Source organism: Limulus polyphemus, unplaced genomic scaffold (assembly GCF_000517525.1).
Source record: "Limulus polyphemus unplaced genomic scaffold, Limulus_polyphemus-2.1.2 Scaffold22, whole genome shotgun sequence".
In the NCBI taxonomy this organism is placed as follows: domain Eukaryota; kingdom Metazoa; phylum Arthropoda; class Merostomata; order Xiphosura; family Limulidae; genus Limulus; species Limulus polyphemus.
In genome coordinates this window covers 68,651-86,866 of record NW_013665632.1, presented here as the reverse complement: position 1 = coordinate 86,866, position 18,216 = coordinate 68,651, and the positions used below count along the sequence as shown (strand labels likewise).

At 33.0% G+C, this 18,216-nt stretch overlaps 1 protein-coding gene across 1 annotated transcript in view; it reads right to left on the bottom strand.

Annotated features, from left to right (window-relative positions):
• The window catches only part of LOC106458330, a 51,199-nt gene that overhangs the window by 15,920 nt on the left and 17,063 nt on the right, over window positions 1-18,216 (bottom strand). Inside the window, exons 3-7 of the mRNA XM_022384912.1 lie at window positions 12,318-12,419; window positions 5,808-5,980; window positions 4,916-5,051; window positions 3,455-3,581; window positions 2,519-2,717 (exon numbers count right to left, since the gene is read on the bottom strand). Coding sequence (XP_022240620.1) covers window positions 2,519-2,717; window positions 3,455-3,581; window positions 4,916-5,051; window positions 5,808-5,980; window positions 12,318-12,419 — 737 coding nt within the window. The remainder of the gene's footprint in view (window positions 1-2,518; window positions 2,718-3,454; window positions 3,582-4,915; window positions 5,052-5,807; window positions 5,981-12,317; window positions 12,420-18,216) is intronic.

Sequence of the window (18,216 nt, the reverse complement as noted above, 5' to 3'; positions counted from 1 at the left end):
ACAATAATGGAGATTATTTCATTTAATAAATGTTTTGTCTTGATATATAAGTTGTTCAGGTTTTTTCATTTAAAAAAAGCGACATTAATTGTGAAATCCCTCTGACAATCCTATTCCATCAAGACACTTATGAACATGAAACTTAAACTTCAATTATTAGTGATAATATAACTCTTGACAATTAAAAAAATTGTTTTCATAAAGCTAAACACAACAATTACTAAATCATTAGCTAAAATACATAAAACTTAAAATTCCATCATAAATGTGGTTAATGAAACAAAATATACATTTTTTTTATTTATAGTCCTCAACCTGTTCATTTACTAATATATTTTTTCCTTGAGGTTTTCTCTTCCGAGATCTAGGTGCTAAGATGGAAAAACCTCTTGTCCTGTATCATTTATTTCCATTTTATCACTGGGGGAGTTATCTTCAGGTAAATGGCCTTAAAGATCATTTCTAGCTTTCCTCTTGCTGAACTCTATGGCCAGTTGGTGTTCGCATCAATCCATCTTCTTGATTCATCTCTGGAAACAATTTTCCAGCTTTCTTACCAGATCAGGTCGAACAAGTGAAGCTTTAGAGCCGAACCACGTTAAAAGGTATCCAATCAATAAATCCATTTAATCGTGGACTGATTTCCTGAAATAAGGCACTTCTTATCAAATTTGGGGCAGATGGAGAATTATCATCCTCCGGATATCGTCTTCTTGATTTATATCAACGGCTGATTCATCACAGTTTCGGATATAATGTTCATGTTTTACCAATTTATAGCAATTTAATTTTTCTGTAATCCTTTGTGAGCAGTTTTTTTATTTCCTAAAGGCTTTTGCTTTTAAGTTCCAATTTAAACACCCTCTATCCTGTGGATTACTACTTCTGTTCTGAGTTAACAGCTGTTATATTAATCGTTTTAAATCTTCCAGACCTCCATCAGAGAGAGAGTTGATATTCCTAAACTATTCGAACTGACAATCCCATAATATCTGAATGGTATACTTGGTTGTTTATTTACGACTTTAACTGGTTCCATAGTCAACTAAACTGCTTTCATTAAAGACGTATCATCTACTAAAGCATCATAACTTCCACATTTTCAGCTAAGGTCACGTCTTTCCTCTTTACTTTACTCCTGATCTTTGCTTCCGAATCTTCCTTCAAATGTAACAATCCACATATATTTGATAAGTTGACCATTAACGCTTAATAGTTGTACGTTTATCTGATGATATGGTTGGTTTGATCCTCACGTTTGCCAACTCAGTCTTTAGCTAGTTTATTTCGTCGTTATGTCATTTCGTGTATCTCCCATAGTTTTTAGTATTGGTGTAATTCTTCCGTATTTCTTTGATGTCCTTTATACTTCCCTTTTCACTTCGTTCTTGTATTTAATATTTTTTCGACGTTATTATTTTACAATACTTCTGTACATTTTCTATAGCTTCCATGACCTGTTATTCGGTGGGTCAGCACTAGGTTTAGGGACTTACAACACTAAAATTCGGGGCTAACTTCAGCACAGTGAATAGAGAGCAAATAGTTTATTCTATATCTTTACACTAACACAACAACAACAGTCCTCGACCTTGTTTTCAATCAAATCAATTTTTGTTCGTATCCTTCTTGTAATTTATTTCTTAAATTCCTGTCTCTTTATCCAAAATTTCTGCCTGTTTTTAACTTTTGTCTCTTGCTTCTTGGTTTTATTTTAGTTTTCTGTCTCTTTCTTCTTGATATTCTTTCCAATGTTTCATTACTTCCATTAATTTTCGAGTAGGTGCTGTCAGTCTAAAGTTGAGTATGAATTCTGTTGTTGGGCTGGTCCTTTTGGATTATTTGGGAAAAACAACAATAGAAAGGCCGATTTACGTAAAGTAACAAAAACGTTTTATTTTTTCAACTTCAAATTACACGATGAGTGTAAACGATGTACACCGACAGGCATCACCTCCCTGGTGAATCAGCGAAAAGTCTGAGGTTTAATAGCGTTAAACACCGGCTTTCAATACCCGCGGTTAACACAGCATAGTTAGCCCACAAATAAACAACGTCTAATAGAAGTTCTACTTACTTGCTAATTTTGTTCTAATATTTATTTTTTAGAACAGAAACTCAATAATTGCAGTAATGAACTAACTGGATAAGTGGCTGACAACGACAAACATAGTGACTGATTCATGCATTGGTTGCTCAGTAACTGTATAACTCAATAATTCACTCACTAACTGTAGCCTAACTCGATTTTGTACATCTCTCAGATTGTTTTCTAAACTTTGGAAAAATTTCCAGACACCAAAACCATTGTCATAAGATTACGTTAAACTTCATTTCTGCTATACAACAATACAAATTTCGAGATTAAAAATATAAGCTACAACAGTATTTTATATCATAAAATACGTGTAAAGCTCTCATAGATAATTCCCTAAAATCTGTTAAAATGATAATGGAATGCCATTAAAAATAATAAAAACAGCTTTCAACTTATAAAAAAAACAACAGCCGATCATACCTTACAGCCACCTCAGGCAGGTCTTTCCATTTTTGGACTCCCATTCCTAATTGACTAGTAGCCTGTTTAGCCATCACATTACTTCGTTTCCATTTAAAGTAGGCTTGATCCACCTGCTGTTTTTGTTCCTTTAACATATCTAGTTCCTTTTCTAGAGTGTATTCAAGCTCGCTGCCATATTCACCTCCAAAAATACCATCTGGTAAACGAAGAAACACAAGATACAACTGTTAACTACCTAAATAAGGTATGCCATGGAAAGATTCAGCTACTAACTATAAGCGATTCCAAAAAAGTATCTAACTGAGAGAAGAACTTAACCTTAACACTTGAAAGAGGAAGCTCGTTACGTGATAAATAACATTCAAAAACTTATCGTATAAAACTCACAGGCTAATGGTACGAAGGATACCACTTGATACCAACACTCAAAACATTGACATTGGGGTGAACTAATTTTATTCTCTGTCTTTGTGTAATCAAGTCCAGTTGATAATCACAATAGTTTAAGCTAGTGGTTCTAGAGGTACATGTAGAAATACTAAATTAAGATGTTTTCCTGTCACCGGAAAATGCAATATCTTCAACAACAAAATATGAGTTGCAATAACTAAAACTAAACAACGTAGTTTGCTCTTTAGATTTTCCAAAGAAAATATTCCAATGAAATAAGGTACCTCATAGTGACTAGTATTTAAGATTTATCTTAAATTCTTAGGCGGTGTCCTCAGTGAAATACGGTACCTCATGATGAATATTATTTAAGACTTATATTAAATCATTAGACGGTGTCCTCATACAAGGTGTCTAAAGGCTTAAGTAACTTCAAACTGAAAAGATTGGAAATGGAGTAGATAATCACTTAAAATTTACAAATACAGATATAAAGCTAAAATGAAATAAAAGATAATAAAGTCACAAATATACGAAATTCACCAAGAAACTTGTCACGTTCTTCATAAAGATTATTTAGTTTGTCTCCTTCAGCAGCCAAAGTTTCAACATCTTTTCTCAGGACATCTCGTTGTTTGGTTGTAGTAATCAGTTCTGTCTTATTGATTTCCTAAAATCATAAAAGTAAAAGATATTAAATAACAACACCGATAAAAGTATTACAAAGATACATCTATAGTGTCATGCAAATAAAGTTACGTCTCCTATTCAAGGTCCGAAAATTTCTTCTATAAGTATTATACCACTAACACTGGCATAGCCAGGAAAGTTTCCCACTGAGCCAAACATACAATTATATCTAATTTATAAACTTTCGACTTTTTTGACAGTGTTAAGCATAATTTTATGTTTATCTGATTAACTTTCAAGTGCATACCGATCCCATAACTCTTATAAAAACGTAATAAATCTCTGAACTTACATAATTTTGAAAAGAAAAGGTACCGTTTTTCCTCTCCCTCAATCCACCATACCCCACTCTAGAAAAAAATCTCATCGGATTTGCACAAATTGTATGACTCAATCCTAGTAGGCTGATTGGGGCACAGCCCCAGTAGCCCACAATGTAGCTATGTTAATAACAACTAATAAAAGTACAGCAAAACAAAGATAAATTATAACCTCATGCTTAGATTAAAGATAGTTTATTAATTGTATTTAAAATTATATCAGTTATATCAGCCTTCATATCAGCTTCTAAGTTTAAATGTTCAAAAATTCCAAACAAATGATTTGGTACAGTTAATTAACTATTTATTTTAATACCTACTACATCAAAATATTTACGTTCTTATATTGGTATTGGAATTTAAATGTTCATATTATTCATTCTGATCAAAATTGATATTCTTGTGTGTTTTCAATGACGTCTGTGTATTTATCAAACTTATAATATGAAACTATGAGAGGCAGACACAAAATATTGTGCACAAAACAATTAAAATATAATCAGAACTTACAATACAAGACAAATAATGTAGACAAATTGTAAAGTACGTTTTAGCAGTCCCTTTATTAAAGCAATTTTTAAGAAACTTAAGAAAATTTCTGCTTGAGAAAAAGATGTAACATATCGTTTAATATCTTAGAAAACACGCACATATATATATCTATATATATATACTGCATGTGTGTTGTTTTTATTTGTTATTAAACACAAAGGGCTATCTGTACTCTGTCCACCACGGGTATCGAAACCCAGTTTCTTGCAGTACAAATCCGCAGACATACCGCTGTGCCACTGAGGGGCTTGCATATGTGAAGGAATTAACTAAGTGCAATATATATATATATATATATATATTGTTAACAAACTATAATGTGTGTCTGTGGACTCGTATTTATAACATCTTTTTGAAGAGTCGTATTCTTCCTTACAAAATCTGTGGCGTCCATAGCGGTTTTAGGGAAAGATAATTTAGGAAAATAACAAAAATCATGTACCTGACGGTTGAGAGTGTCTACAAAAGCCTCTTGTTCAGCTGTTAATTCTTGGTCGCTCTCTGTTTTCTCCATGAGAAACTGTTTAACCGATTGATCATTGTCACTATCAGCATCCACCACAGCTTGAAGTACCATCCTGTAATAATCAGCTAAAATTTCATTTATTTATCTAGTAAAAAAACATTGATAGAGGTCGCGAGGTCACAAAAGTGAACTTTAGTACCAACAAAACTGAAAGGTATATCAAGTCACTATTGGAATCTTAAAACAAGATAACGATTTCGTTACATTTTTAAACAATCAACACTCTGATTATATACCAACTTAGACTGTTTATGTGAATATCTTTTTCTTTAAATTCCAGATTTTATTCGGAAAAAGGGACATAGAGAGATAAAGATAAACTCTTCTGGCATTTTGAAACTTTTCTTTGAAAATTCATTTATTTAAGTTACTGTTTGTTTTGTTTTTATCCAGAAAAAGAGGCGTAGAGAGATAAAACTCTTCTCGCATTTTGAAACGTTTCGTTGAAAATTAACTACTCTTAGTTAAATCACAGAATAAAATAAATACTCATCAAAGTTTTTACCAAGACAAAAAGACCCATTTACAGCAATTTCCTTTGAATGTCAGTTAACATATACTTATATTTTCTACCACATACGTATAATCATGTCAATTAACTTTATATTCACCAACAAATCGCTGTGTGTCATTTACCCTATGATTAGAACAACAAATATTCCAAAGAAAAGAGAGTTAGATGACTTCTTAAAAACAATTAAAAAATTTTCAATTTCTACTTTTGATTAAAAGCGTGTGGTTAGTCTCTTTCAAGTAACAAAAGAAACATGCGCATGCTTATTATGAACAACAAAAAATAAACCCGTACGCGTGTTCTTCAAGGTGGTTTTCACACTCTTCTAGCTGAGTCACTTTCTGTTCGAGTTTCTCTAACTGTTCTGTTTTAACTTGGTAGTTCTCCATCACATGCCTTTTCTCATAGCTTTGGATTTCTTTCTCTAGCTCAAAATATTTTTCCAGTGTTTCTGGTGTTATCTCTACCTAAAGGAAAAAAACAAAAACAATGATAGGTTCTCAATGTATGAAATGAGTACATGATTTTTATTTAAAGCGCAATGAATTAGACAGGTTTACGTCACTTTGATAGGGATCTTACACGGTTTGCCTCTTCTATACCAGTCTTGTTCCATTTAACAGATCAAGATTAGTACTTGAACATCGATTCTACTTTACTCTTCTCTTAGGGGCTTTGCTTTGATAAATTTGATATTTTTTACACGTGTTTCATGTTGTGAATTAATAGATAAGTTTAATAAAATTGTTACGTCGTTGTTTTTGTTGTGACTTAACATTTTTATTTGTAAATCTGTTGCTCCTACGTTGTTTCTCTTGTGATCTAACAGGTCTTTCTTTAATAAGCCTGGTGCTTACTGTTATTATTTCTGTCATAAACAAACAGGTCTTCTTTTTATAAGCCTGGTGCTTACTGTTATTATTTCTGTCATAAACAAACAGGTCTTCTTTTTATAAGCCTGGTGTTTACTCTTAATGCTTCTGTTGATATCTAACAAGTCTTTTGCTAACTCTTATTGTTTCTGTAATGATCTAACAGGTCTTTCTTTAATAAGCCTGGTGCTTACTATTATTATTTCCGTCATAAACAAACAGGCCTTCTTTTTATAAGCCTGGTGTTTACTCTTAATGCTTCTGTTGATATCTAACAAGTCTTTCTTTAATAAGTCTTTTGCTTACTCTTATTGTTTCTGTTATGATCTAACAGGTCTTCCATTAGTAAGCCGTGTGCTTACTCTTAATTTTCATGTGATCTAACAGGGCTGCCTTTAGCAAGATTGATGCTTACTGTTATTATTTCTGTTATGTTCAAACAAATCTTCCTTAAATAAGCCTGGTGCTTATTCTTAATACTTCTGTTGATATCTAACAGGACTTCCTTTAATAAACCTTTTGCTTACTGTTATTGTTTCTGTTATGATCTAATAGGACTTCTTTTAGTAAGCCTGGTACTTACTCTTAATTTTCATGTTGTGATCAAACAGGTCTTTCGTTAATAAGCCTTATGTTTACTGTTATTATTTGTACTGTGATCTAACAAGTTTTTATTTGATAAAATTAGTTCACATACGTTTTCCTGTAATAACTAGCACATTTCTGCTTTTATAAACTTAATACATCTATTCTGGTTTTGCTTAAACACGCTGTTTGTTTTTGTAATAACGGAACTATTTAAACTTTAAAACACTAACTCGTAAGATGAACTCTTATATAACATGTTTATGTTAGCAAAGTTGTTTTTCTCAGTCTTTGTAGCTTTTGTTTTAAAGATATTAAAATCAGTACAGAAAAAAATCACTGACCGTTCTACCTTCAAAACCCTTAGTTTATTCTACCGTAATGGTATTGCTGACGTGCACATCTTTGAAACGAAATACATTTTACAAGTCAGAGTAAAGCGAAGAATCTTAACAATACTTTTTATTTCAAAATGAATATATATTCTCTAACGGAATATGCTCACACAGCAAAACACTACTGGAAAATAGCCAAACCTGATGACAACAACACCATCTGACATATCACCCATTCAAAAGTTATATTTAGAAGTTTGCTAATATGTACAGTATTGGAACTAATTATGGAAACGGTGAAAATAATGACTATATAATGGAAAATATTATGAGATCTCACACCATCTGCTGTATAAAAATTGAACTATACCAAAAAAGAAAAAAGAATGAAATAAGAATAAGACTTAAAAAAAATGGGATGAGCAAAGCTGGGGAAGACTGCTCTTTACACATGAATCCAAATTGTTTGTTAACAACAAATTATAGTGTGTCCAATGGCAGAAAGGAGGGTAGTACGACAATCAACCTACAAATTCTGCAGTGAGGCATGCTAGGGGATAAGTACAAGTGTGGGCTCAATCTCAGCCAATGGCGTTGGAGATCTACATAAAATCTATTAGCAACCTGACTGCTGACAGGCCAAAAAGATTTGCATCCATCATGTCACTCCCCCAAGAACAAGACCTAATGAGCAATGATTTAGTTTATGGGCTAGATATGGTCATCGTACACCCCCCTCCTTCCCGATAACAATATAAGACCGGTATTGTTTTGTTCCTTAGAGTCCATTCAATAAGAAAAATGTGTTAACAGTAAACACCTTGTGATAAACTACGTGTTTAGACCCTGTTTTGAAAGGAGGGGTTGTGTAACCTGCGACAAGTTTTTGGCACACTAGAAAACAAGGGGCGTAATAGCTTCTGGGCCTATTTTTCAATGGTGTGTAAATGATTAATATTACTTGAAAGAGGGAACATTTTCCTTCAAATTGATATATTATTGGTCCGTACATGATAAATTATCACCACAAAGCAGCTTCTACAAGTATATACTAAAATATCGTTCATGTCTGGTTTGTGTTAAAACCACGACTTTTACCAATGAACATACAATGTTACTTTTTAGTTAGTGAGAATTAATGTTAAATGCCAAAAGAAAAAAAAACATAAATGTATTTTTTGTTGAAATTATATTTTTTAAATCATAAATATCCACCTTTTTGCTCAAAACATACACCAATTTTAAAGTAAATTCCAAATCCATATTTGTAGTACTGTGGCTACATGTGCCAGTAATAATTTTGCAGGCTTCATCACCATTAAGTTCCCATGCAAAATGAATATCAACATATATTGCATATGCTTTTAAACATTTTCTTAATTCTGGTTCCTACAAGGAGTATATATTCAGTTTGTATATACTATACTAACTTTTATGCCATTTTCAACAATACAGGTCTGAAATGACAAATGCTTTTAGTTGTGCGCATCAAAAGACATTCGGCACACTTTGAGATAACTATACTGTTTCACACAGACACTAGAAGTATAAACTGACTCATCAACATAACAGAACTTGCCCGGGGGTGTGGTCAAGAGTTTTGTACTGCTCTCATGGCTTTACATGTGTTTACGCATTGTAATACAACAAGTGCTTTCGAGGGTATTGTAAAGTACGACCAATCAAAATCCTTCAGACAATGCTTGCCTTCTAAGAAGTTCTTGGTAAACTAGGAAGTTTATGGATTGTTCCAGATCATGTAGAGAAAGGCTTGAAAGAGTTGACATGTGCAATGTATAATAAACCACGCTTGAAAAGTGTTGATGTTTTGCTACTGTCAAGGAGGAATGTGAAGGGTCTGATGGCAGTATAAGTCTTAACCGGAACATCGACATTAGACAGCTAACTCCATGTAAGAAATTGTTACGTCAGCATATTAGACGGGTTAATTACCAGGTTGGCATCTGGAAGTCTGCCAATGTCCATCAACCAGATATACCAAGGCCAACAGAAGAGCATGGTTGGTTAGTTGTCAATGGAAAGCTGGAACCTCTGTGATTTGAAGGACATATTCTTTGAACATAAATCGCCAAGAAAGATGTTAGCGGGGAAAGCAACGACCCAAGCTCTCTCGACGAAGACTAAGATCACAGCAACTTAATAGAGACAGATGATAATTTGCTGTCAGATATGTGGACTGTGATGAAGACTAAAGACTTTTCTGATATTATGTATAAATGTAGCAGAGACAGATCTATAAAATGTATGCTATACTGATAATTTATAGTATTTCCGTTATTATTAGTGATACATTTCAATCAAGATAGTGATTTAATTTGCATTTTATGTTATTATTATCTGTATGCGTTCTTGTTAAATTATGACATATTCCAGTTGTTACGTATTACAATTTTGAAAGGTCTGAAACTGAGTTAACTGATACTTTAAATTGGATTTAGCAGTTAAGTAAAAATCCGATATATAGTCAGTTTATGATATTTTCCAACAAGATTGATACACACAGTTTTTTTTTAACACAAATATGTTTGAATATACAAATAACAATACAATTTACAAAAACAATTATTACAAATAGTTATTACAAACAATGATTTATAAACAAATGTTTCACAAACTTACAAGCAATATAAAGTCTTCTTTCTAGTCTGGAACTTCTTCGATATTTTATCGAGGGTTCACGATGAGTAAGTTAATTACGAGTTGACGTAGGTATAATTCACTTAAAAGGGAGCTAGCTAGCTTTGTCCTTCGTTATTCACCAGCCACACACGCCGAGTTTTCCACGTTGAAGTTATATAATGTTTTCGTAAAAATACTAATGTCCGATGTGAATCCACTGAAGTTAAATAGTTTGTAATGTTCGAACTTTGAAAGTGCTCCTGGTTAAATATCTGAAGTTTTCCGATTAATAAGCGTTATAACAATCACAGTTATAGCTTCCACAGTTTATAGCACACTGACTATAGCAAACTAATAATAGATACTCCTTTTGGCGCCGCACTTTGGTTATATTTATAGGCGTATGGAGAGTTTCTCGAATTTTCAGTTTTACGTAACAATAATGACGCTAATACAATCGTTTATGTACACACATATATATATATTGTTGATTCTTACTCTCGAGAATATTCTACAACTTTGGAGAATAGGCGGAAGTTTCGCAATACATATTTAATAGTATAAGCTATGTATGTTTCCAAATATAAAGTTAATCTAAACAAATGTTGATATTAAAATAAATATGTAATAACAAATCCGTCACACAGTCAAGACCTTTCATTCATACTTAGCTTTGTTTTCTTGTTCAACTGGTTATTTCTTTTTATTAAAAAGTTGAAATGTGCACTTTTTCATTTATTAAGAAATGTCATATATGATCATACCTTCGCTTTTCATATATTCTCATGATATAGCTACAAAAATATGAAAATATTCGTGTTCCTACTTTGAATTTATAATATTTATTATAATCAAATGTTAATTCTCGCTAACTAAAAAAATAACATTATATGTTCATTAATTAAAGTCGTGATTTTAACAAACGGACATGAGAGATATTTTAGTATGTACATCTAGTAGCTATTTTTTGGTGATACTTTATTGTAAATAGACCAATAATATACTATTGTGAAGGAAAATATTCCCTCTTTCAAGTAATATTAATCATTCACAGTCATAATTCCCACAACATTGAAAAATAGGCCCAGAAGTAATGACACCCCTGGTTTTCTAGAGCACCAAAAACTTGTCGCAAGCTACACGACCTCTACTATCAAAACAGGATCCAAACATGAAGTTTATTCCAAGATATTTATTGTTAACATCTTTTTTATTGTTGGATGAACTCTAAGGAATAAAAAATACCGGTCTTGTACTGTTATGGAGAGTACACGGTGACTATATCTGGCCCATGAACTAATTCATCTTCCAGCAAGACAATGATCCCAAGCATGCAGCTAATGTGGTGAAACGATGCTTTGGAACAGAAGGAGGCAGACTGAACACCATAATCATAGCTCTGCTAGTGCACTATTCTTATGTGAAATGTACTGAGGTTTTCCCGGCTTTTATGAAAACTGATAAGGCTTTAAAGAAGCCAAATAACTTTACTCAATTTTTGGGTATAATAACAGGGCATTAGGAACAATACTTAACAATTTTCCGACGATATATTTACTGTAGTATAAAAACAAAGTGTTCTGTCCTGTTTGAAAAAAATATAAAATAATAATGCGTTATTCAACTTATTTGCTTTACATTTGTATATTCTTTAATACTGTATTACATAAAGTTAAACTGATCATTTAGTTGCAAATACTAATTGTTTGTAATTCTTATGTATCACCTAAGTGGTATTTATTGTAATAAACACGATATTTTAAAATTGTTTCAGTTGTGTTCTAAGATATATTATCTGTAATGAGCAGACGATACTTTTACATTGTTTCAGTTATTATCTAAGCAGATATTTCTTGAACTACTTCAACTTAACATTGTTATCTAAGAGGTATTTCTTTTAATAAACACGATAATTTTATATTGTTTCATTTGTATTATAAACGGATATAACTTGTAACTGACACGATGCTTTAATTTTGCATTATTTAATTTGTGTTCTATGGATACTTATTTTAATAAACTTAATGATTTTCACAGTTTCATTTGTGATTTATGTAAAAAACATCATGCTGTTATATTTTTTCATTTGTAGTTTAATGGACAATTTTGAAAATTCATATCTGTAAATTTTAGCTATATAAGATAAAAAATGTAGAATAATCATTCTCATCTGATTTCTACAAAGTAAAAAACAAAAGATTTATTGTAAAAATTTCCATAATATATAAAAATAGTCAAATAGATTATGGTTGGCACATAACATATTATTACAAGAATTAATAAATTTTTGAGTACAAATAATATTCATAAACATATCTTTAAAAATCGTTATATTCAATGTTATGTTTACTTCATGTAGAAAAATAAAATACCTGTTTTGGTGGAGGAGAATCGCTATCCATTGTCCAGGGAGATGCAGAAATTTCGAATTCGTTATCCAGGTCACTGTTTGACCGACGGTGCCTTGGCATATCCTGTCATCAAGGAAAAAAAATGACGAACCTCGCCAAAATGAAAAAATATATAAAATAACGTATTTCAAGCAGTATTGAGACCTTAAAACGTAACCTTTTATAATTAGAATATATATTTATTTATTTCTAGACAAATCGGAGTTTTTAAAATAATAATTTACAGAACTACCATATTTGATGATCTCAGCTTTACAGAAATGCTTACGTAGGCGTAAGATTATAATAGCTTATTTAACAAGGAATTTCTGACTCATTTACAAGTCCTGATAGGTACCACAAAGCGATCCGGAAAAGTTGGAATAAAACAAAGGGATATGTATGGATTGATTTAGGGGTCGTGGCTGTGGTTTTTTGTCAGTGAATATAATGGTATAGTGGTTTTCTATCTCTATGAAATTAATCATTCTCAACTCTCTCTCCATGGCTGTCCACGTGTTCCGACAATTCTGAGAACATGGCCTGTCTATAGATAAACTTACTTCTCTTCGGCCGTTTTATTAACGGAAGTTCTTCTCTGGCTTGTTTTTTCTGCAACTGGTACCCCGTATTGATCGCATCCACATACGCTGCACTAGTAACACGTCGGACATTTTGTTGCCTTACGCTTCTGACATCTGTCTTTCTATATTTGCTCCAATTCATTTTATTACAAGAGTAGAGGAACTACTGAATGTGTGCGTGCCTCCCAGAGGTGGCATATTGTATGTGTTCTGGTTGACTCAAAAGATTCATTGTAATATGAGCATCTGAGTCAACCAGACCACATACATATTCTATATAAAAAAAAGGAGTTTCAATTTATTAGATACACAGCTGTGGTATTTGGAAAAATACCATGTTTATTTCTCTTTTAGCTCAGAAAAGTGAAGAGATTTAATTCACTACAATTGTATATATATCGTACACATGCAGTTAAATTGCCTTTTGTATCTCTTAATTTTATTCTACACTACTCGCCCATTGTCAGAGGTCATTTTTCTGTGATGGCCAGGTTCAAGGCTATAACTTCGAGTAAGCTGCAAGAGAGAAGGAAGCTCACAGCATCTCGACCAGACCATCCTGCATCACCAGAAGTTCCTGTGAAGGTTATCCAGCTACAAACACATCTGAGGACTTCAACACAACCATGCTGACTAACAGTAGTTGAGGAAGACTTTTCATAGCCTCTCATGACGGTTTTGCCACAACAAGTGCTTCCGATGCCTCTTCTGAGGTGGCTTTCTAAACAAGAGCACTGAAGCACCTTCTTTATGGGCTGGTAGGCTACTGTCCATATCAGGATCCACTATAAAAATGTGAAACCTACAGTTCCACCTGGCTGTTAAGCAGGAGTATCGAAGGCAAGGTATGTCTGTTTCTGCCGTGCTCAAATATTTGGTGGTGAGATCAGTTTGTACAGGTGGTACTTGGTACGTCCCAATAAAATACACGGGAGTGAGTTAGAGTTCGTGGTTGATATAGTGTATTAGGCACTCTGAATGAGACAATCATTCCAGCTAAAATTTTTAGCAAATGGTGGTTGACTAGACATCGATAGAGAGGCCCATCTTTAATTACGTCTTAGTGATGTCACCTACACGATTAAGATAGTTGTCTTTGACGTTGCCCGAGCATTGGAATTTGGGGGATAAAAATCTTTGTGGAAGTTCTCAGCTAATTCTGCCTGTGCAACTGTATTTCTGTGATAAAAACACTCAATGCCAGCCAGATCGATCCCAAAAACAAATGTTAAGGAGGGTTTCACGTTATCTCTGAAAACACAGTTAGATTAAAAATGCCGCTAAGTTCTGGAATACATTTTCTTCCGTATCTCCAGTTATTACGGCATTACACTTTCCTGTAAAATATCAGCGTTTCAGAGAATACCACACAATATTTTTATCATTCTACCCACCAAGTAATATTGACTAATTCACTTCCAGATGGTTCTTTTATCAAGTATTTTTCTAATGTTTTACACCTACATATTTATAAAAAGGGGAAACGTTGATATACTATCTCGAAAAGATTTTACAACGAAGCAATAAAAACAAAAATACATCAAAGTATTGTTTGTAATGAAGCACAAAGCTACTCAATGGGCTATCTGTGCTCTGCCCACAACAGATTCATTTTCACATTAGACAAAGGTATTTTGGAGAGAAGTTTCCACAAGACACTTAATTTCTGGTAAAATGTTTTAGGTCGTACATGATTTGATTTTTACAGTGTTAAACCCACGGGTCAAAATGTATTTACGTAGTAAGTTTTATCGAATTACAAAGAGGAAAGTATCGGTAAAATTGCCACTTTAGTTCTTAAATTAAATGCAGTTCAGTCAGGCATGTAGTTTAAGTGTAAATCTGATCTGTAATAATATAGCTCTTTGAAACTAGAGACTAACTTGAATCTGAGAAATAAGTACGTGTTGCTATAACATTTCACAACACGGAAATTCATGAGTACTGTTGTGACATGTTATTGTGTGTATGTGTATGATAGCGTTTAACATCATATCTAGAAGTCGTTGCTATGACGTTTCGCAACACAGAGTAATTCATGAAATGCTGTTGCGACAAGTGTATGTACATATCACATTGTTTAACATCACAAGTCAGTATATACTAGAATACTTATATGTATGACGTAAACTATTCCTGGAAACTTCTGATGTTCTTGGCTCACTTCTAAGGAAAATAACTTAGGAATCGTGAACTGCTTGTATCCTAGTGGCACTTAAAATAATCTTTTTGTAATGTCCCCCGGTGGGAAAGGTGTAAGTCTATAGAGTTACAACGCTAAAATCTGAGGTTCGATTCCCCGCGGTGGACACAGTAAATAGCTCAATGTGGCTTTAGTCTACGACAAATAAACAAGCCCTTTGTAATATATATATAAAGTATGCCTGTTTACTGAGAGTGTTACGGCAAAATAATTCTCAGAAAACAAAAATCGTTAGTATATATAACAAGCATGGTATGCGCTAAAGATATATTTTTGGCAGAAATGATAATACGTAATTTCACTTATTTAATCGATAATGGTGGCTCGAGAAACTGACAAAATTCGTTGAAAAGATCTTACTTCTCTACTGCGTCTATTTCATAAGAATAACAAATTTTGTGGTAACAGAATGGAACAAATATATTACACGCTGCTATAAACACATAAGCAAGTTGATAAAAACTAAAAAGTTATTGTCGTGTGAAACTCTTACATTAGACTTTCTATTTTTTTTTCTTATTCATAGAATTTCATGCGATTCTGTATTACCAGTAAGTTTAATTATTCGGTCTGAAAAACTAAAGTTTCCAATTGCTGTTTTGTAATTCAAAGTAAAATAATTTATCTTAATATTTTTAGCGTTGAAATTATATTTTTGTATTCAAAATCATTGGTTCCCTAGCGTACAAGTCGGTTAATTGTACATCTTAATTTATAAGCATGCATCCCTTTTTTCCCATCATAAACGAAACTTCTAATACAAAACAATAAACAAACAAAAAATGCTTATTATGTAAAAAAGAAAGTACAAGAGATGAAAATACCTATCAATTCGCTGGCATGTGTGCGAACAATTGTTCCCTCAGAATTATGCTTGAGGTCAGACAATGTTTGTGCAGATAATGCAAGAGATTTCATTGAGAAGTACACATCTATCTATTTATCTAAGTGTGGCTTACATATTGTGTTTTCAGTTGTAGAAAATGCATATTCCACTTACATAAATGATTGGCATATATATGATGTACTTAATGGTAACTGAATTCAAAAAATTTCCAAAGCAAATATAATAATAAGAAATTTTATAAAACACATGAATATCTCTGCTTTCTTATAACATCATTATTCTTCAATATTTTTTTTTACAGTTGTTGTCGATACATAGTAGATGATCATCCTATGAAACAATGTTTACTGAAGCTAATACGTAGTTTAAACTTAGTTTTTGTTTTTATTTTGGAAAGTAGTTTTATATTTTACTCTAAGGAGGGAAAATAACCTTTCTAAATAAATTTCCATATACAGAGAACTTAATCGCTTGAATTTTCTTTCTTGTTTAAATATACCGAAAGATTATTGTTAAGTATATTCGTGAATGAATTAAATACTTAGAAATACCTTAGTTATTGACTTTTGTAATAATATTATTAAAAGTACTGGGACAACACACACACCTTGTGATAGATTTGTTCATGTGCAATGAAAAACCACACAGTAATACTACAAGTATTGGGACAACACACCAACTAATAGTTGTCCCCAATTGTTGGGACACATTTGGTTGAATATAAAGTCATTCCTCTTACTGAGCAGCTTCCTAAATTCACTTGAACTTCTATACCACGGATCTAATAACCGCCTTGAATAACCTTTGCTGATGATATTTTGATGAAATGTAGAGGCAGTAGCAAGCTGAAATCTAAAGCAAAGTGTAATCGTCCCTTATCAGGGTGAGAAAATGATGTAATCACATACAAATGGTTACCAATCCTGCCAAAACCACAGCCATGTTCCGCATTTTCCAGTAACAGACATACTCATGAGGACAAACCATCACCATCCTTTGCTTCTGAAAGAAACAGTAAAACTACCCGGTTGTGACCTTTGACAGACAACCCAAGTTTACCAAACAGAGTAACACCATGATAACCAGAGATACCAAAGGCACCAATGCATTGCAATCTACTTTTGCTCTACAAAAGTCTTTTCTGCTTCATCTTGAATTCTGCTTTACCGAAGATGAGTACGAATACTAGAGAACAAGATAAGATTGAAAAGATGGAAACACATGTTTAAGACTTGTCACGAGATGTACTTCCGCCACTCCCATGAAACCATGAAAGCCCTATTATAACTCACAAGCTTTAAGAGCATTAAAGAACACCAACTTTACTTACAAGCAAAATTATTCACTAGTCTTGCAGCATAAATATCATGCATTCAAAATTTGAGCTACTGCAGTAAAACAAGGATTGCCTAAAAGGTGCCCCAAAAGACAACCTTTGATGAACAGGTGCTATACAGTTACCACTGAGATAATATTTCACCACCAGATCTCAGAATTTTCCATGTGGAATAAATATCTGATGTCGCTGGGATCTGTAGAAATCAGCCGAGATAAAAAAATATAAAACTTGAGTAGAGAGTAAAGCATAAAAACAACAGCTATCAGTACATATTTAAAGGATGTGGTGTAAAGCCGTTTTCATCTGCCATCATAGCCACAGATGGTTTCCACTTCAAAGATAGCAAAAACGTTGGTTGGGTAAATATCATCTCACCGAGCAACGATATTCTGTATAAGGTTGGTGAAGCATTCAAACTCCTCACAAGCAGCACAAGGATACAACTGAATATAACTCTCATGTGGATTGCTGAAATCAACAAAGCACATATAGACAATGCCACCAGCATAATATTTGTGACTCATTCACAGGCATAAAATTCAGGGTGGTTGGTTTCCAGATGAATAGCAGGAAGCAAAGAAAATTCATACTAAGACCATCACCTGAATGCATGTACCAGACCATGCAAGACCAAAGCTAAATAATAGGCTATAAGCTCGCAGGAGAAGCCCCTTTATCAAATCCAACACAATCCTAGCTTCAGGATATTGGCCTCCCCTGCAATAGTAAGGTGAAAGAGGTAAGCATGGAAGGCCTTCATCGATGTTCAGAGGAAATGAGATTGTTGGAAAACCAAGTATCATATGGTGTAACTATGAAAAGCTAAAGATGGGGAATGAATAGGAAATTGTACAGCTAAAAGATCAGTAAAGGAACTTTTTCTACCTCCCCCGAAGCACTTTGTCTCC